Source organism: Amblyomma americanum, chromosome 2 (genome assembly GCF_052857255.1).
Source record: "Amblyomma americanum isolate KBUSLIRL-KWMA chromosome 2, ASM5285725v1, whole genome shotgun sequence".
NCBI classification, from domain to species: domain Eukaryota; kingdom Metazoa; phylum Arthropoda; class Arachnida; order Ixodida; family Ixodidae; genus Amblyomma; species Amblyomma americanum.
In genome coordinates, this window is record NC_135498.1 from 45,228,053 (window position 1) to 45,248,991 (window position 20,939).

General features: G+C 46.1%; 2 protein-coding genes across 14 annotated transcripts in view; one reads left to right on the plus strand and one right to left on the minus strand.

The window, feature by feature from the left end:
• Nucleotides 1-20,939, minus strand: part of LOC144121143 (uncharacterized) — an 82,782-nt gene that overhangs the window by 36,125 nt on the left and 25,718 nt on the right. The gene's annotated exons all lie outside the window — the stretch shown is intronic.
• On the plus strand, nt 706-9,956 carry LOC144121140 (uncharacterized). Of its 13 annotated transcripts, none has more exons than XR_013312542.1 (6): nt 719-814; nt 1,027-1,116; nt 2,446-2,506; nt 2,977-3,253; nt 6,902-6,994; nt 9,829-9,956. XR_013312542.1 is itself a non-coding variant. In XM_077654122.1 (6 exons), the coding sequence occupies exons 1-4, from the start codon at nt 977-979 to the stop codon at nt 6,914-6,916; spliced, it is 339 nt and encodes a 112-aa protein (XP_077510248.1). In that variant the 5' UTR covers nt 833-976; the 3' UTR covers nt 6,917-6,994; nt 7,340-7,392; nt 9,829-9,956. The 13 variants fall into 13 exon arrangements, 4 of the variants coding, with proteins under 4 accessions (XP_077510248.1, XP_077510247.1, XP_077510250.1 ...); XR_013312546.1 differs by having other exon boundaries at nt 1,077-1,116; XM_077654122.1 differs by lacking the exon at nt 719-814 and adding an exon at nt 7,340-7,392 and having other exon boundaries at nt 833-1,116; nt 3,131-3,253.

A 20,939-nucleotide genomic window follows, 5' to 3' on the forward strand; every position in this document is an offset into this window, starting at 1 on the left:
CGGAAAAATATCAGAACAAATGATTTAACGAGGCTTTATCTTTTAAGGAATATTGTTTGCAATGCTCGCCTCGGCGGCCTTGTTGTGACGGTTTCCACTGCCCGAAACAGATGGCGCCACTGCCGGTTCTCAACGAAAAAACGCACAATACTGTACTAGAAAAACGTTCTAGTACACTCTAGACATACTAGAAAAACGTTCTAGTACACTCTAGACAAGTACAGTATTGTGCGTTTTTATCGCTGACACATTCAAAAATTTCCCCGCCTCAACCGCTGGCTCATTTGCGGTGAAACTGCACACAGAGCTTGCGTATTATGGTAACTTTTGTATCGTAGCAAGTTTGACAATGGTACTTACTTAGTTCAGGCGCACATGATGAGAAAACGTAAGCGTCTACGAGAGATCGTCGAGCCAAAACCCGCAGACGACGCTTTTTCGCTGAAGGGCGGCAGTGGCGTCATCTGTTTGCGGTAGCGGAAAGCGTCACGACTAGGCCGCCGAGGCGAGCGTTGCAAGGAGCGCGGGCTCGCCTCTTTAAATCAGTTGTTTTGATATTTTTCCGCTCAATTAGCCGAAAATGTTGTAAGCGCTTCAGTTGAAGCAGACGCAAATGCCGAACGGCATATTCAAAGGGCCCGCGCTCCTTGCAACGCTCGCCTCGGCGGCCTAGTTGGCCTAGTCGTGACGCTTTCCGCTGCCGCAAACAGATAGCGCCACTGCCGCCCTTCAGCGAAAAAGCGTCGTCTGCGGGTTTTGGCTCGCCGATCTCTCGTAGACGCTTACGTTTTCGCATCATGTGCGCCTGAATTAAGTAAGTACCATTGTCAAACTTGCTACGATACAAAAGTTACCATAATACGCAAGCTCTGTGTGCAGTTTCACCGCAAACGAGCCAGCGGTTGAGGCGGGGAAATTTTTGAAAGTGTCAGCGATAAAAACGCACAATACTGTACACTCTAACTTGTCGAAGTGCATGTTTGTCGGCGCGAACAGTGTGAGGTTTAATCGACTGAAATTGCTCAGGGAAAGTCAGCGGCACTGTATTTCTCGTTTCTGTGCATCGCGAGTGGCAGCCACACGGCAACATCTCCGGTTTGGCGAACTTGTGACAAGGTGAGCGATTTGTTCACAAATTTGGAAAGCGGTTTTTCCCCCTTATTTTACCGCGCAGTGTTTTTGTTTGTGTTGTAACCCTGCGTATCGTCGCATGCTATGTTTACGATGACATCAGTACGACGTGCATGCTGTTTTCGTCTCTATATTTGAAGTAACGTTCGTCAATCAGCGTAAACTTTTGGATTCAATTAAGCACAAACTGTCCATGTTGGTACTGCTTGTAGAATGTGCTTTGAGATAATTCTGCGCACGAGGTAGTCTTATGATAATTTGTTTATTACCAGATATAGTCAAGAGGCAGGGAACCATTCATCCCACTGCAACAACGCTGAAAAACTGTTTAGTGTTCATGCATCTGCTCTCCTTACACTTAACCTTTCGGTAATCATTCGTGTGGTTCCTTTGGATCTGGACAAGTGGCTTCTGTTGCTAGGGGCGCCTGGCAACAGAGCCCCTGGGGACGCCCAGTGGGTCAGCTGTTTGTTCAGGTGCCAAGGTACCAAAGTTACCATTCCTGGCTTTTTCTTAATTCCCAGTCCATCTGCCTCATATTCCTTGCAAAGGTTACAATATGTAATCAAGCAGTGAACATTAGTAATTTATACATATTTCAGGACAGTTCAGAGAAATGCACATGCAGCATCAATCTTCTCTTTGTAGACTTTCTATGACCTGGATTCATTTCTTTTAGCACAGTGGCAAGCAGTAGGTCAACTGAGTGCAAACATCATAAGACAAGTCTCCAGTCTGTTTCATTCTCACTGCATTTGATCAAAACATAATGTGAAATGCTTTATCTCCCATGCCCTGATTTTATTTACATTGAGCAGTAGGTATCCACAATGCAACTCCACTCGCTGACGATTTTGCCTTCAGCAGCAATACAGGGAGTATGTTACCCCATATGTTATCTCGACTCAAAACTTCGGTGGACAGCTGCGTCCACAGCTGCAACCACCTCTCATGAGCATGCACCTCTTAAGACACATAAGGGTCATTCAGTCTATAAATTCCTTTTCTTTGTCCAATAAACCCTCGTACATCATTTTCAAGCCATTGAGTCGTGGCTCCTTTCACTTGGCATGCCCCGGACCAAAACTACAGTGTTTGTCATCATCACCAACAGCAGCAGCCTATGTCCATTGCAGGACAAAGGCCTCTCCCGTACCTCTCCTGTTAACCCTGTCCTGTGCCAGCAGTGGCCACCTTATCCTCGCAAACATCTTTATCTCACCCACATAATTATCATGCTTTCTGTCAAGATGCACCATGCCATGAGGAAATTCATGTACAGTGCAAATATTGACTGGTATTCAATGTGTTCAGGAACCTCGAAGTGCCAAGGGATGGATGGATGGCAAACAAGTGCCACATCATGCTGGCTGCTGTGAGTTACTTCTTAGCACTTTGACATGGAAGTGCATCGAGGACTGATCAAAGTTTAGAATGGAGCCACCAGTCAGTCCAATGCCAGGGAAAAGGGAGCTAGAATAACTTTGTCCTTTCAGTTCCTCACAGTATAGACATTAAACCCTTAAGCCATAGCTCATTTGAGCAGCATTGACGGTAACTGCCTGTAAAAAATTTAAAGGAAAAGAGAAAATGAGGGTGGGTTCAGAGAAAAGGCAGAAGGAAGGGGAGGGGAAAGAGTGTGGAAGCCAAGGTTTCCTGAGAAGTGATTGCAGGAGGTGCAGGGAATAAGGTAAAAGTATAACGATGAATGAAATGACGGGTTGGGCTGGAGGGGTAGGGTGAAAGAAACGATAAATCAGCAATCAGGGCCACGGCACTGCTGCTATGCATCCATACTCATGAATGCCGCTTGTACAAGTGCTGCTGCTGCTTTTCCTGGGCCAGCTACCGAGTCAACCCTATTGCCTGGATGGGCCCAAAATGAACGTCTGGGAGAGCGGCGCTGCAGCCTACTTCACAGAGCCGTTTGGATACCTACTCCCTCCCTACGGATTGGCTGCATTACCCTTCACCGCTAACTCTGGAAGCCTCTTCGCAGTTCGTCGAGCAGCATGGGGCCACGTCACCTGTCCGCCTTCTTGAAAAGGGCATCATTCCTGTTGACACTGTGGGCCACGACACTGCTGCTATGCATCCGTACTCACGAATGCTGCTTGTACTGGTTAGTTATCTCGAAACTAAGTGTTATCGCGACAATAATGTTCGTCTCTTTGCGGCATTGTGGCCGCCTGGTGTAGTGGATTATGTGAAGTATGTTCGTGCTGCTTCGTCATACATTTGGCGCCTTTGGTTCTTGGCAGCGACGTGGAGGTAAACCCAGGCCCTATGACTAAAGCGCAAGAAGGCAAGCTTGACACTGTAGCTTTAGCCATTCAGCATCTTTGAGGTGGGCAACACAAGCCTTCTTGAATCAATAAATCAAGTCTTGAACCTCCACGTCATCCTTAGGAATGACCTGGAACAGTTAACTAAATGAGTTACTGAACTGGAATGCAATATTGGAACTCTTCCCTCTAGTCAACCTGTGTCAAATGCTGATATCTCTAAAAAAATTCAGGACAAAGTTGATGATCTGGAAAATCGCTCAAAGCGGTCGAACGTGTTGTTTTTTGGCATCGACGATTCTGATCCATCTGAGCCTTGGGAAGACTCGGAGCGGTATGTAAGAGAATTTTGTTCAGAGAAACTTGGCATTACTGTCACTTCCGTTGCCAGAGCTCACCGCCTAGGGCATTTTTCAACTGACAAGAAACATCCTATTATTGCCAAATTTTATAATAAAAAAGAAGTCGAATTTGTCAACAGTCTTGGCTACAAACTAAAGAACACCAATTTTAGCATATCACGCGACTATCTGATGCTGTTCGTGATAACCGCCGTAAACTGTGGCAGTTTTCTAAGAATAAAGAAGGTGGGGGACCGGATTCATCTGTATTTTAATAAACTTCATGCAAACCACGACGTGTATCTCTGGGACACTGCTGGATATCGGGCTGCGCATCTAACTGAGCCTTCTGCCGATTGACAACATTCAAATCATGCTGCTTCTGATCGTGCACCGCCAATTTTGCCAAGACCGAAGTGTTTAGATAACATTTGCTTCCTATATACTAACATCAGAAGCGTCACAGCGACAAGTGATGCCCTCTCCTCCCTTATTGACTCCTCTGAAACCTCGTTAATAGCATTAACTGAAACATGGCTAACCGATTATATATCAGATATGACATCCTTTCATGTGAATCGTGTTTTAAATTTTTTCGGTTGGACAGAAAGAACAGAAGAGGAGGTGGTGTGCTTATTGCGATTAAGCAAGAGCTGATTTTTATACGAATTGTTACTTCTACTCTTCTCGAGTGTGTGTTCGCCTCCTTGAAATGCACTTCTACGAACATTATTGCCGGTCTGTTGTATCGTCCACCCGACCTGTATGATGGCTTTGCAGATGAATTTCATCGCTTATTGACTGCCGTGTGTACGTGTTTTCCAGATTCTGTCCTAATTATGTTTGGTGACTAATTTCCCAGGTATCAATTGGGAAACACTATCTGTTTCTCCTAGTGACAAAGATGTGCACGCTTTCCTACAAGCTTGTCTTGATTTTCATCTAACTCAGCTCATTACAAAGCCCACGCGATCCTCAAGTACCATTGCAAACATTCTCGACTTGATTCTAACCAATAATCTCGATGCTTGTTCTAAAATATTTCACCTTAATGGTCTTTCTGAACATCACATTATTACTGGGTGCATCAATTGCAGAATTATCGACAGAAAAACTACCACCAAGCTGATCAGGTGTTACAGCAGAGCTAATTTTGACCAAATGAATCATGAATTAACCTCTTTTTCTGAGTAACCTCTTTTTCTGAGAAGTTCTTGGCTGAATCTTCATTCCCTTCCATTGAACAGAACTGGATATTGTTTAAAACTACCCTAATTAACCTCGTTATAAAATGCATGCCATTTCTCAAGATTAAGTGCAGCAAAAGTGCGTCCTGGTTCAATGGGCGGCTACAAAGAGCTAATAATAAGAAAAAACGTTTGTATCGGCAGGTGGTTGATAACAACCTACTAAACACATGGGAAAAATACAAAGTGATAAAAATTACCAGAAAATGCTTAAAGCTACCTGTCGCCAGTTTTATGGTGACGTTTTGCCCACCATGCTGTCTAATAACCTCCGTAGGTTTTGGAGCGTAATTAACCCTCATTCGCATCCTGATTCTTTCTTGACAAGTTCTAATGGTGACCAGCTGGTTGATGCGCATTCTGCTCAGCTCTTTGACAACGCTTTCTCATCTGTTTTCACTCAAGAAGTCATCACCACCTCTCCAGTTCTCAACTCATTTCATGATTATTCTATGCTTCCAATAGTCATTAGTGAAGATGGTATTCTTTCTTTGTTAAGTAATCTTAAAACTACCACAAGCTTAAGGGTAACGGAGTGGGTTCCAAGAGAAGGCAAGCGTAGCAGGGGGCGGCAGAAAGTTAAGTGGATGGATGAGATTAAGAAGTTTGCAGGCATACAGTGGATGCGGCTGGCAAAGGGCAGGGTTAATTGGAAAGACAGGTGAGAGACCTTTGCCCTGTAGTGGATGTAGTCAGGCTGATGATGATGTCATCTGTCACTGCGCCTCAATGTGCGGCAGTGTCGAATGCAGTGGTCCTCCAAAGAGCAAACATGGCCATGTGCTCGCGTGTTCGCACTAAGAGTGGACAACCCTCTACTCCAGAGATTCTAAGTTTCCTCTGGGTATGTTGGTCCCAGATGAAGACAAGTCCTCTTGTTGAAACATTGACAAGCACCCTGAGGCTTTCCCCTTCTCTTGTTCTCTTTGTGAGAGTGAAAAACCCGTCTGCCTACTCTCTCTCTACCGTGCACTCCTTTTAGGGCGAGTTACCTTTCGAGTAAGCCCTAGGATTGCCTTACAAGGTGCAGATAACCACATCTTGTACAGTTATCTTGTGATAAGCCATGAAGGAAATCAAGGGATTTGTATTGTTTAACACTTCAAAGCTAATCACGAGGATATAGTAGAAAATGTGCCATTTTCTGCCTACAAGGGCTTGGTTGTGTGTCAACTGGTTTCTCTTTATCAGGGCTACTTGACAGCTGCCATGAAACGCAGGTTTTTGAAAAGTCATACGTCAAATAAGAGTGTTTCTACTATTACAATTTAAATGTTATTTGTTGAAACTTCAATCGTTGTGGGTCAGGGATTGATATTTTCAAATAACTAGCCTGAAGTTCAAAACCTGCAGGATTAAATTTGTAACTTGATTCCTTCCTTAAAAACCCGGCATTTATTTGTTGCTTTAAGCAAGCAGAAGTCTGTATTATAGCACATATTTTTCACTACCTTGAGTGAAAATTGGGCACTATCGACCCACCATAAAACTAGGGGTGTAGTACACAAATTGCTTGTATGGGACTGTTTTGGCATTACAGCATGCACAGCGTGCTCTTAAAGCCAAATTCTTTACATTTGCAACTGGTTCATAAAAGGCCTATTCTGGCTAATGGCATTTTGCAACACTGTGTTGCTCTGAATGCTCCTAAGAATAACTTCAGTTCATTCAGGAGCATATATATATTGACAACATCTCTTAAAGGCATGATTGCTCACATTAGCTCTTGGTACTGCACAATATATAGTTTTATGCCTCCAGCATCACTGACTTGCATCACAGGTTAAATAGAGTAGTAAAATGCTCACTATTAGTTTAAACCACTACTCAGCATGAGGCTGTACACTTTTTGTTGTGTTGCATGAAGTATACTTATGTATGAAACAACTTCTTTCAGCTACACTTCACATGACTCAAGTTCTACCAGAAGAAAGGCTGCAACACAACATTAGTCACTTACTGTTTCTTGCCCAGCACATAACAGGCCATGGTAAGATATAAACAAAAATGGTGCATGTATGTGTTCTGCACATGCATTTTGTGTACTAACAACACTTATGATGCATTTAACTGATGTCATGTAAGAAAGAGCCCATAAAGCAATTTTTGCATAATTTTTTTACAAAACATTTTTTTTGTATATTTCGCGGCATGTTTAAGTTTTAAACTGACCATTTAGCTCACGACTCAGTAACTGCTATATGTACAGAAATTTTATAGACTAAGTGATTTCCATTACTTCAGCCTACACCTTTAATTGACAAGCTCTTGTGTACTGTTGGGACAGTTAAATAATGTGCACTACAGTAGCATATGCACACATTCTCATACAAAGGTCTGCCAGACGGTGGAAAATGTGGTGTGGTTTGGAATGGCGAACTAACCATAGTAAGCCTGTTTTCTATTTCTTTGCTTTTTCTAAGCTTTCTTGCTGCATGTGTGGATAGTTGATTTGTATATTTTTTTAGTGTACAGCGGGCACATACAAACATCAACTCTATGTTAAGCAGACTGCAGTGCCCTCTTTCCGAGACTGTTTTTGTGCTGAAAGTTTACTGCCAAATTGTTCTCGTAGCACTCAAATTTGACAGCTCTGCAATGCTTGCTGCCCAGGTCTTCCTATTAATGTGGTCCAGGTTATTGAATATTGATGGGCAAGCACCAGTGGCATGAATTGCTAGCAAAGTGGTCATGGACCTTGATGTTCGTGTCTCAACTTTTGGCAGAGTAGTGCAATAGAGCAGCATGTTTTCAAATATCAAAACACGTGTGGTTTGACAGGGGTGCAGATGCCCTTGTACCATTAAAATCCATCATGAAGTTCATCTTGTTGCCCTAAGAGACCATTGGTTATTCATTCTCTGCATCGTATGCCCTGCCCAGATCCATTTTTTTTTAATTTCTGCCAGAGTATTGACAATTCAGGCTTGTTCTGGAATCAGTGTTGCCATAGTTCAGTCTTACCGCTATTATTTTCATCTCTGTGGCCTACTATTCTTGCATTTAATCTGAAGCCTCATTGTTAGCATCCAAGTTTCAAGATGTGGCTTTTTTTTTAGCAACATCATTAGGCTGCTTCAGAACACAAGAATGCCCACCGAGTTCACTACAAGCAATTCTCTATCTCCTGATAAGTTCTTTCTCATGGTCTAGCTCTCCATACTCTACTTGGCTTGCACAGAGCTCCCTTACCGCTTCTAATGTTCCTCTACTCATCATAGGCTGTTGGTTCCTTTCGAGACTATTGGACGTCACTTGTGGTTCCTGGTTACTCTTTTTATGCCCGCAGTTCTTTCTCTGCTTAGGTCCTCAAGCATACACTGCAATTCATACCCGTAGATACTTAACAGCACCATCAACAAATCGGAGCTTACTTGCTGTCTGTCTCCTACTGCTTATATTTCGCTCCTGCATACTTTCTTTGCTTGTTGCTGCTTTTAGGTTTCCTCCATGACTTTCTGTTTGCTCAATCCTGGCCTTGATGTATTTTATTCTGCTGCTTAGCTTTGAATTATTGGCTAGGTTTGATGGTTCTGCTCCTTCTATGTTCACTGCGAGGTTTCAGAGTTTCATGCTTTGTTGTTTCTTATATCTTTTTCTTCTCGAGGTTGTATATTCTCTAGCTACCCTACCTCTTGTTTTTCACTTGTTCACTTCTTAATTATTGTGGTAAGTTCACCATTCAAAACCACACCGCATTGTCCGCCATCTGGCAGACCTCTGTATGAGAATGCGTGCATATGGTTCACCAGTCCTCCTGACTGCTATGATATGTAAGGCCTAATAGCTCCATAAACAGTACAGCTAGTCCAGCTACGGCTCTAACAGCAAGGTCCAGAGATTCTTAGCACCCTCCACTGCGTCGCAGTTCTGGCCGTTTTTTATTCAATAACTGCTGGAAATAAAGAATCAAACAAATTTAAGCCTTATTTATGACCAGAATCACTGTTTAGCAAAGCAGGATTGTGGAACTTGAGGAATAATTTCAAGAAAAACAAAAATTTGCATCTCTGGCATGCTGTAAACAAGGTTATCTGAAGAAAGCAAGGTTAAAGGTTCCTGAGGAAGTTAATTATTTGTGGTTTTCTGTTCAATCTGTACACAGCACCGAGATGACACTGGCCTTCATTAGTTGCTCGTGGAGCATGCCTAAAGGTCGCTACGCGTGTCTAGTCGGCTTATCCTCACCAGATCTGGTCTGCACCGCTGAAGCTACGTGCTGGACAACAAAATGGCACCCATGACATTTGAGTACCCCTATCCGGTTGTATACATTTACAGTGGTTAGGTGCCTCCTTGACACATCAGTGTTTATCTGCCTCCTCATTTTGGTGTGTTTGTAACTCAGTGGTTATGGTGTTCGGCTGCTGACCTGTCAAATGTGGGTTCAACCCCGCCTGCGGCGGTCGCATTTCGATGCAGGCAAAATGCTAGAGGTCCATGTACTGTGCAATGTCAGTGAAATATTGTGCACTGACGTTGCACAGTACATGGGGTCTAAGTGGTCAAAATTATCCGGAGCCCTCCACTACGGCGTCCCTCATAGTCTGAGTCACTTTGGGACGTTAAACCTCACAAGTCAAATCATAAATGGGACTTTTCTCAGGATGAAAAAATTCCTAATCAAGAGACCAGCTGCTAAATTGGAACTGCTACTTTCTTTCAGTGTACTAAAATGTATTGCAAACAGCTATGTTAGCGTAGTTCCAGTGTGGCTGAAATGTTGCAGCATCTTATTAGGCATTTTTCAGGGAAGTGCTGCCATATATACATTTTTCTCCTCAGCCCATCTGTGATAATTTTTTTGTTTTGCTATTTGTGCAGGACAAGTGTTCCTCTGAAGACTTCATGGGCTTAATGCTGCTGCTCACTGCCTAGATCAAGGGGCAGGTATATTTGGGCCGACAGACAATAAATGCTGCATGGCCTTCATGTCATCTTTACCACTTTAATCAGGTGGGCCTTGTGTGAATTGCGTGCCGAGCTGCAGTGGTATGCTACCATAATTGCTTGCAGCTCATAGGCCTGTTGTGCTGTGCAATCCTTTCATTTGGTGGCACATCATCAGTGGAGCTCATGGTAGCTGCTGTTGCTTAGCTTACCTACATTTTACATGTACAAGCACTCCCTTCTGCTAACATCTGACACTCCTAAAATCACTTATACAAGAAACTGCTCAGCAGCTTTTGCACATAGTTGCTGGCTTTCTGATTAGCATCGTCAGGAACCAATAACAATGGGCAAGAGCTGAACATGTGGTTAAGCTAACCATTATGACTGCCATCACCACCCGTAACATGGTGCTAACGCTGTAAGAACATTACAGCTGTATATTACCTACAACGTAATTATCACACTAAATTTAACATTCTGTAAGTGTTACCTTCTTCTTATTCAAGAAACGTTTTAACATTATTATCATGTTGTGGAACATTGCTAAAAACGTTACCTCACAGTCAATAAAGCGGAAACTAGCAACTTTCAGGTAATGTTACTGGGTAACATTTCATAACATTCAGATAACTGCCGAATTGCGTTACTTGGACACCGGTGTCATGGAGTGGCGGTGCCGGTAGTAGTTTTACTTTTTTGTACGCAATACTGCTCTTAAAATCAGTTGTGGTACAAAGACTAGGGATGAGCTAAAGAACACTGGGCAGATTGTGTTTAGGGGCCCATGGAAAGAAACAAGCGAAGGTGTACAGGAGTGGTGGGCTCGTCGTCGTTTGATGCAAGGGACGCACAGAGCAAATATTGTTTATGGGAGGACTGTGAAAAATGGAGAAGACGCGGGCATCCAAATTCTTCAGGTATATATACAGTAAAAGCACGAACACGTGATGGAGGAAAAGGGCTAGAAAGCTTATGACAGGCTACCCAGGTAACAACAGAGAAGAGGAAGTTGTAACGAACATCAAAACATCTCGAAACTGAGATTGCGAATGGAAGGCAAAAAATGGAAGCAAAAGCAGCGTTGCTTGACCACAGAGCTAGTAAGAACAAAATTCAGAAGGAAACTATGATAATTCAAGAGGCAGTGCCCATCTATTTGAGGCTAGATTGAGTTACCTTAGAACCAGGCAGTATAAAGCAAATATGAACAAGGAGACAATATTTATGTAGCATGCAGGAGCAGTGTGGGAAACATTAAAAATGTTCTAGAGTATGTAGTGAGCCTTTCAGTAGGTTTGGGAAAAAGGGAAAATGCATGCGACTTCGCAAACAAATTTGTAGGCAGGCCAATGCATGCAAAGAATGTGCAGAACTTGCCTTTTCCAAAAGAAAGCGCGCTACTCACGCAGCTACTCAATGGGAGGGGTAACAGGCCGGAGAGGGTGCTTTTCACAATGGTACAGTGTAACTAGGGTGCCTGGATGCGTCCCTTCGGCCCCGCTCCGTGCAGGGTGAGGACAATTGCGTTGTCTGCTACAGCAGCGCCTCCTCTATTTTAAAAATAGAGGAGGCGCTGGCTACAGCATCCGCTGTTGCATAGTCCACTGTCAAAGAGCGCGCTGCATGCATACGACTGTGCCACTAGATTCCCATCCATGGGCACGTTTCGTGCTGACAAAATTGCTTGAAGAGTGTACAGGGCAAAGTAATAGACCTAGGAGGCTGACTTTTTCATAGTTTTGCTCAGCATATGCTGCGACGCGGTATCATCCATGAAGGCGGCTTGTTTTGTTTCGAGGTATGGCGCAGCAATTGTTCGCGTAGGAATTATGTGATGTGTATCGCTGTGCATTCGCGGCATGGCAGACGCCGTATTTGACGTGACTTTTACTGTCGTGTTGTGAGCTCGTTTCCTTAAGCGTAGACGAGCTCTAGGTATTGCACCTTCCCCAGACATAAAGTGGGCTGACAAAATTTTATTTTCTCTAAAGTCTCATGCTGGAACTTTACAATTTGAATTGTTGAAACAATAAAAACAAGCAACCTAATACATGAAAATTCTGACATTTATGTCACGCTTGGGGAATAAACTCTAGCAGCAAATTTCATGCTAACTTTGAGTACACGTATTGTTTAAAAGAAAAGGCGTATTGAACACACAGAACAAGCTTTTGGAGGCTTTTATTCGTTGCATTCTGGTGCTGTCATAGTTTGAAGAGGGAGATCAGCTCTACAGTGTAAAATGCAAACTGATACAGTATAGAAAACAATTGAAAATGCAGGACGAGAGGGTACTGAAGAATGAGCCAACATTATAAAACTATTACTACAGTAAAATAAAAGAGCATATGCTGCTGCTAAGTACTGACCATTCCAGGGCAGTTTCAAGAGTTCACGGCAGGCTTGCTCCTGCGCATGTCCTGTTTGCATTTCCACTGACCTCTCTTGCTCCAACCTTGCAAAGGTGTGTGCACAGCCACAGCCTCGTGTAGCTTGAAATGAGAATCTTCGCAATGGCTCGCAAGTTTCCAGATTGGGTCGCACAATCTTGCTCAGGTATGTTAATTGCAGCCTGCACTGGCGATTTCATAGTGAGCACGCTATCCATCTAAGTGGTGATGCCCCTGAAGTGCTCCTCACAAGACTAGCGTGCTTATGAATACATTACTCGGATAGTGAAGGTTGTTGCCATCGCAAACGTATTCCTTGAGCGCAGTTAAATATGCATGCTCGCTGCTGCTGGACCCCAAGACTGCACTCTCGCACTGATCACACTGGTTAATTGCTTTGATGAGGCTTTTTACTAGAAAGCCACCACTGTGAAACAGGATGGCACAACTAGGTGATGTTAGCACCTCAATGAAAGGTATTTCTGCGTCGTCAATGTCTTCTACTTCGGCTTCGCTGCGCTCTTTCAGGCCTTTGGAAAGAATGTCAACAAGGTATTTGCCATCGTCAAATTCATAGTTCGTTGTTGTTGGTGTGTGGAAAAACTGACTCACGCAAACAATCTTCAACGCGCACTTCATATCATATCATATATCATTCGGAACCGGCTTCCTAATACATACGACAGAAAATCGGTTTTTGAGGCAGTCCTGCAGTATTCTGCCAGTTAAAAAAACTCGTAGCCTTTGCTCTTTAGGAGAGTATTGTGAAATTGAAGAACCACTGTTGATATCATGAGGCCTGCTTGAGGCGGTTTCCATTGAGCCGTGCTGCCTGCCTTCGTACCTTGAATGGTTTCAAGCGCCAACATAAGTGTGCAGATGGCTGAATGGTATTTCTTCATCTTTTCATGACTAAGGGTGGTTGAAGAGTGTCGTGAAGACATAATCGTGTACCGCTTAGATAAGAGTTCGAGAAACCATGAGGTATACGGCTTCTGGGCCCAGAATCTAATGCCTCACCAAATACCTGATTCTGGCAGGAGCCTCTCTGAAAAACTGCAGCTATGCCAACTTTCATTTTAGTGAAGTGACCATCTGTGAGGTGCACAAAAGATCCTCGGAGGATTTGCAAATGCGGTGCATCGACAGTGGTGCGTCGGACAGCGGAGCGCTGCGCGTGCGAATGGTGTGTGCAAGGCTACGGCGACAGGGAGCGTGGCGAGCACAAGGAGCGGAGAGCTGACGTGTAAGAAAACCGAGGTGTAAAGGAAGACAGCGCAGCAGAGGTCGTGTCATTCAAGTGCGGAGGTGGCAGCCGTCGGACGTTCGGTCCGTGTTGCCATGGGCCTCGGATCACCGACGCAAGCCTCCTGCATTCTTTGCAAGTGTGGAGGTGGCAGCCGATGGACTGAGGGTTCGTGCTGCCGAAAGGCACTCTTGGATAGCCTGCTTTAAGCCTCCGGCGTTTCGTGACGCCATCGACGGAACCTGGCTACGTTTTTCCTGCTGCTGCCAAGCTCTTCGGGCACTTGACGAGAGACCACCGGCGTCTCCCTTGTTCCTCTCCACTCCTAATACCACCTGGATCCCTTCCGTTGCTTCCTTCGACGCAGCGCCAGCGAAGCGTCGCACTACAACCACCCGCGTTCGCCCTGTCTGCAAGGCTTCTCTGCTTCACCTGGGATGCTCAGTACCTGGTGAACTCTTTCCTTTTATTCTTTAGTGTTGTACGCGTGTTGAGTGTGTGTTTTTCTTGTTTTTGTGTCCGTTTCTTATTGGCCCCTTTTACTTTAATTTATAAATACGGCTTCGTTTTGTTTTGTTTGATCTCTTTGTTCTCATGTGCGAACCTGCACGCGGTAGCGTTCCCCCTCGGAAAGTCAGGGACGCGCTATCAATTCGCGACACCATCCAAGAAACATGCGCCTCTGAGAGCTTTGGCGTGATTTTTAAGTTTTGCACTGTCGTACTCTACTACAGCGCGTACATGCTCCATTTTTACTTCGTCAGATGGCAAGCCATGTTGATATACAGTTGCATCAATAAAAGTAAAAACAGATGAATTCAGAAGCTGACCTCTAATATTCTTCGCACATGTACTGCATCCACAGTAAAAAATAGCTCCTTCCCTTTAAAAGGGTGTGGTATTGCACAAAGCGTGCGAGGATTTCTGTGACTCGCAGATCCAAGCTCTCGCCACATCTCCCGGTTTGAAGCTCCTGTGTCCAAAGTCACGACTCGGATTCTCAGAGAAATGCCGCCACAAAGTTCAACAATCTGCAAAACGCACTCCTTGAGGGCAGGGCCATATACGCGTGACTTCCAGTGAAGTGGTATGCAATTATTGCTTCCATCTCTGAGTGAGGCCACCACCATGGATATCGGGGCATGGCGAGCAGGCTCATCTGGCTTTAGTGGCAAAATTTTTCCCCCATACACAGCGTCCCCAGCGCGATTAAGCTCATATCCTTCAGCGATCTCCATTTCATCGAGGAACAAGGCACAGTCTTTCTCGACATCCTCCATTCCTCCTGCTTTCATCTTTAGTAAGTCAACCCCCTCAAGATCCCCGACGTAAAATTCAGACTTTGGAAGCGATGCGCAAAAGTCCTATTAGAGGGAAGTGGGTATCCAAGTTTCCTTGCGGTTTCATACCCCGATTACGTCACGGGTGTGGCAGAAGTGGTGACGTTGCACACCTAATTATGCAGGCGGAAATTGACACTTTTGTGACAGTCTCGGGGCGGTCAATTTGACCGTTGCGTTTTTGACAAAATGGCGGCGGTAGGCGGCTGCGCTGGCGCAAGCAACGGCGAAGCAGGGCGCACGAAGACGCGTTTGACTTGCCGGACGAGCTGTTTCGACGCCTTTTTCGACTAGAGAAGCAGACTGTGGAGTGGCTGTGCGACGAAGCCGCCGATGAACTGGGAGGAAATTTGCTCGCGAGCGCGCTGTCGGTGCAGCGGCAGGTGCTGTGTGCACTGCGGTTCTTTGCTACCCGCGGCTTTCAATCTGCCTTTGGTTACGAGGCGCACGTCGGCATAACCGTTAGTAAGTAAATGTGTGCGGCAGGCGTTGGGGGCAATCTGCAAAGTTAGCGCATAGAAGGGGTAGGCTCCCGCGGTCACCTCTGTGCCACATAAATAAAACACGCTTATGCTGGCAAAGCACTTTATTTTTCGCAGCAAATCGCACTTTGTGATCGTCTTCTGTTTCCCAAAGGAAAATAGACAACCACACATCACATACTGCAACATCTCACCTTTTCGCATTTTTGTCATCGATCGAAAGAGCCGAACAACACAGACTTCAACAAGTTGTCTTCGTCTATTTCGTACAAAGTGTTTCTTGCAAGTTCGCTCGGTAGGCACGTAGCCTTCACTGCATTCCAATTTTTCTGCACACTTAGGTCAACCGCACAGTTGCTTCTTTTCAGACGCCGCGTAAAAAAACAATAACACGGTGTGGAATCGGCTCCTTTCATGCAAAGCGGCTTGACGTTTTACCGCCGTCAGCGCATCCCCGCGGCAGTAAAAGTTACCCAACAGCAGATTTAAAAGTACATCTTCGAATGCTTCTTGCTTTGCTTAACATTTTCGAACTTTAAACACAATGTTTTGGCAAAATAAAATATTTGTTATGTTGATCGCTGCGTATTTCTTGTCTTTTTACAAAAATTTAGCAGACGGCCCCGCGCCATGCAAATAAATGCTCTCGGGGCGCCACCCTGCTGTAATCTGCTGATTCCTCGTTGCGTCAAGCAGTGACGTCTCATCATTTCGTCATTTTGACGCCACTGTCAATAACTTTTGACAGAATTTGTGACAGTTGCGTAGTACGGCCCCTGAAGTGCTTGCCGGATTGGTTGTGGGGACCACGTGTTCCCTTGGTTGCTGTTCCAAGAAAGTGCTTCCATTTGAGTCAGCTCGTGGGCTGCTACAGGGCCCCTCCGTGACCTAGGGAATGGAGAGGGCATGCTAAAATATGGGGAGGTCATGCAGCTTTATAGATTGGAGCGTAGACTGGTGCCCCCGCCATACCCGAAATTAGACAACCAGTCGCGTGGAGGCGACTGCAACCATAAACGTATCCACACCCGGCTATGGCGAACCGCATGTTCTCGGGGCCAGGAGCGATAAATGTAATCTTTGTGGCGCGAGAGGGACCTTTGACCACATAATATGAGAATGCCCGTACTTTCCCGGTGGGGGGGGGGGGGGGGGGGGTAACGCAAAATGCAGACCCTGCTGCGCAGCTCGGACCCTGAGCTCCAGCTCCTACTCATCCAACTGGCTGAAGAGGCTGCTGGGACCCAAGACCTCCTAGCCTGCATCTGAGGCGGCGGCACCCGCCCCCTGACCAGCGTGTCGAGGGGTGGACAGATCACCTTATACCCCTGTCACACGGGCACTCTAAAGGCACTTTGAACTAATGCTCCTTTACGCTCCCAAAGGAGCACTACTTCAAGGGAGTTCGTCCGTGCTACACGGTCGCGGAATAACCTTCGCAAGAACTTTTTAGCGCCCTCATCGGCGAAAAGCGTTATTTAAATTGCAAGCCTCACTGCACACGTAAATACATAAATGTCACATTTTTTTTAGTAAATTAGTTTTATAACCGTATTATGTTAATGCAACGCAATTTTAACTGCAATAATGACATGATTTTCCAAGTACAGAGCATAACATCACAGTGCTGGCCACACTGAGCACAACTCGCTGTATATCTGGAACGAGAGTATGGCGTGGTGAGACTGCCACAAAACAAATGATCTTATATTTTAAAACACCACTAATCTTATGAAGTGAATTTATAAAACGAAAATTGAACGTTTCTTTTCTCAATTTATTTATGCTGTTAACTCGCTCGGAGAGAGAGTACTCCCTTGAAGCCTCAAAGGACGAACTCGAGCTGCCTTGTTTCGAAGCTCCTTTGAGCTAGGTGTCCTTTGGCGCGTCCGTGTGGCAGCGCGCGTTCGTCCTTAGAGTAATGGAGCATTAGTTCAAAGTACCTTTACAGTGTCCGTGTGACAGGGGTATTATTCGTTCGACATTAACGTTTATTCCATCCATTCATTCCATTTGATCTTCATTCAGGGACTTCATGCGGTTTCCAAGATTTTCCAAGTTGTGCTCTAGTTTATGCACTTCTTTTAAAGGCACTGAATGGTTGCATTTGCCTTGCTGTGCACGTCATGAAGTTGGCTGCCTGGGGGCTGTTGAGCACGAGCTCGAGGGCGTGAGATCAAATTGCAGCTGCGCCAGCCTCATTTCGATGGAGGTGAAATTATGTGCCATATCAGTGCAGGTTAAAGAACCCCATGTCTGGTCCTTTCTTCCTTCTTTCGCTACTTATTTTATCAGTTTTCTCCCATTATAACTCCTTTCTGTCTGCACCAGCTGTTGCGGCGCATTTTGGTAATATTGGTAACTCCGATTACTCTACAGCACTTCTACAGAAAGCAAATAAAAATCTCGCCTTTAGAACACTGAAATCAGTGAAAACTGACTATTTCAAAACTTTATGCTCAAAATTGTCGGTGTTAATGTAATTAATTGCAATAAATATAATATATAGTTGTACTTAGTCACAACGGTTACAACTATGAGCACTATACAGATAAATAATAGTCACGAACGTGCATTAGGCACGCACCATACACCGCGTCTGAATGAAAACCAAGTTGAGGCGACATTGTTCGAATCGACGCAAGCATAAACAGCAGATACGGATTTTGGACCGTCGTCATCCAAGCCGGCAAACTCGTGATCCACCTTAGCTTAGCTCTTCTATACCTTTGTATACGTAGCGAAAGGAGCCATTAACTGATGGAGCCAAACTGATGTCAGCCTGTGAGCCTGTCAGTCATGCCGAACAGCCCGGGGTCCGTTGAGTTCATTTCCCGAAGCCTACGTTGCTGCCGCAACGAACAAGGATTCTGCCATGGCTTGCAACCGACGGCCGAGCGCTTCAAAAAATGTGACTTAACCGCCCCTACTGAGTTCTTTCCTTCCTTCATGTATGCAAAAATTAAATGAAAAACATCACGGGAAATTGGCCTTCACGTGTGTCACAAAATTCGGCGCATTTTCGAAATAAACCGGCGCTGCGCCTAAGCAATCGCGCCCGCGCGCGGTAAAATAAAACAAAAACAGCGGGGAAGGACCCCCGGAGAGTGCGTAGCTTTGCGTACTGCTGCAACTCAGCTCGCCGGCGCGGCGCCGAGGGAGGCATGGCCGCGCGCGGCGTCGATATTTCTCGAATGTTGAAGTTTTTGCTTGTTGTCGACGGAAAGGAGGTAACCTTGTCCGCGCCAAAGTGGTACCCTCTCCCCTTCGCTCGAGCGCCGATGACTCAGCGTGCCGAGAATGACCTAGATTTTTCTTGACGGTGATTTCCGCGCTCGACCAATGGGGTCGCGCGCCCGGCGCGAGAAAGAGGAGTTTGTGCAGTTGAAGCTGTGTGTATGTGCGCGCCTGCCTTGGCGCGAAGAAAAAACAGACGCGGTCTGCGCCTATAAATGAGGGGCTGCAACCGCTGTCTGTTAGCCCGAGCCGCTGTTTAAGCTTCCGAGAAGCGCGCCCGCTCGACTCCCGGGAGAACACCACTCGACCAGCGAGGCAACGTGCGCCAGCCTGCGGATCGGCCCCGTCGTGCTCCTCAGGTCGTCGGACTGTCGCAGTGCCCGGTCAACAAATTGTGTTTTGTTTGTCTCTCTGTACTTGTGCACTTTAGGTGCAAACGTTCTGTTGAATTCTAATCTCTCAAGTGTTACTTTGCACGGGTTGCATTGTATTTGTAAACCACTTCGTATCCGCTCGTACGAGTGATAGTGAAAATCTCTGTATCGTCTCTTAGCTGTATAAACTTTTTTGTTTTGTGAACCTCCGTGGCTCCGACCCATTCTCTGGCTTGCGACCGGCGAAAGCTGGGCACCAAACGACCAACTCCCTTGTCACTTGGTAGCTGGTCTCCGGCCGAGCTTGCCACGCTGAGTCGTGGGCATCTCCTTTGTGACCGAGACCGCTACCCCCACACGCTCTAAGGGTGTCTGGGAGCGCACGCTAAAGTGCACGAATGATGACAACGTGACAAGGCAGCGGTAGCTGCCGATTTCGGTTTCTCTTTCTGCGCTGCGTCGTCACGTCTGCGCTCAATATTTGAGACGCGCAGCGCGCGCACACCATGGAACCTTGGGCCTTTGGACTTTTGGATGGGCCGGGAGGCCAGGGCAGCAGTGCGCCCGTCTGTTTCTGGAAGTGTGGTTGGGTCTCCTGAGCTCCAGAATGAAATGCTAGGTCTCTTTAATTTGGCTGCAATCGCTGCTCTAGTTCCTTCAAGTTTCGCGGTGAAGCCGCGAGCGTGTAGCGTCTAAATCCCATCAAACTTCGGAGTTCGGGGCTTTAAGTAACGGCGCTGCAATCGTCCTTTTATCACGCGCTGTCTGCAGCGTCTGCGTAAAGCGCCTCCGCAGGCAAATTCATTTTTAGAGCTTTAGCTCTACTGGTCGCGTTTCGCGACTCCGAGCTATGCTGATTCCACGGATAGAATTCAAGTGGTGGCTTCCATAGCAATAACATTGTATTAGAGCGTTAATTCCACTTATCGCGTTTCGGGCCCGAGCATTATGCTTTACAACGCAAATCGTAACCCATGCAGTGTTGTCATGGTAACCGAAGTGGTTACATAATGGAATAAAATAAAAACAGGCGGCAGTGGGATGCCCGAGAACCACAACTCGAAGCTAGACTATGTCGATCCGGTATATATATCCCTGTCTGGCAGGCGTAGAGTCCCGGCATTCGGTACCAATGTTTGAAAGTTGGATGCCAGTCCGAGACCTTTACTGGTCCATGTTGCAGAAAGCTGGATGTCATTGTTCGAAAGCCGGATGCCAATGTTCGACGGCTGGATACCACTGTTAGAAGGCTGGATGCAAATGTTCGAAACCTGGATGCCGATGTTCGAAAGCTGGATGCCAATCTGAGACCTTTACTGGCCCATGTCGCAGAACGAACGCCAGGCCTACGTTGGCCCCTTGATCGGCCATACGTTGGCCCTAAATTGGCATGAAAGTAGGGCCAATGTGTCAAAATGGTAGCGCTCAGCGTAAATGCCAGTGTAGGACCGATGTCCGTGCCAATTTTTACCAATGATAGCCCAACGTTCGACCAATGCTATTGTGCTGCCTGGGAAACTTCACTGCAGGGGGTGGGTTGACTCGCTCGACCCCAACGGCAGATAGCATATAAACCGGATCGAGTCGAAGAGTCGGGTTAGTGGCAGGGGAGATTAAATGAATGGAAAAAGGGTAGCTGATTTGATGAAGTCCAGTAGAGAACGATGGTACGGTCCCTGCGTCCAGGCAATGTATGAAGAAGGGTTGCTTGGTGAAAGACCCGCTACCATCAGGTGCAGGATCCTTGTAGGCTTGAGAGCTGGGCAGTCCCACAGTAAGTGATGAATGTCGGCCTCAATGTCCTCATGTTTACATATCGGACACCCTGGCCGAGGAAACAATTCCCAGTACTGAGGCCACTTCCGAGTGATGGCTGGTGTGAGGGCAATCCCGACCCGGATCCTCCTAAGCGCAACCTCCTCTGCACGGGTAAGACCGCGGGGGGGGGGGGGGGGGGTGAGGGGGGGGGGGTT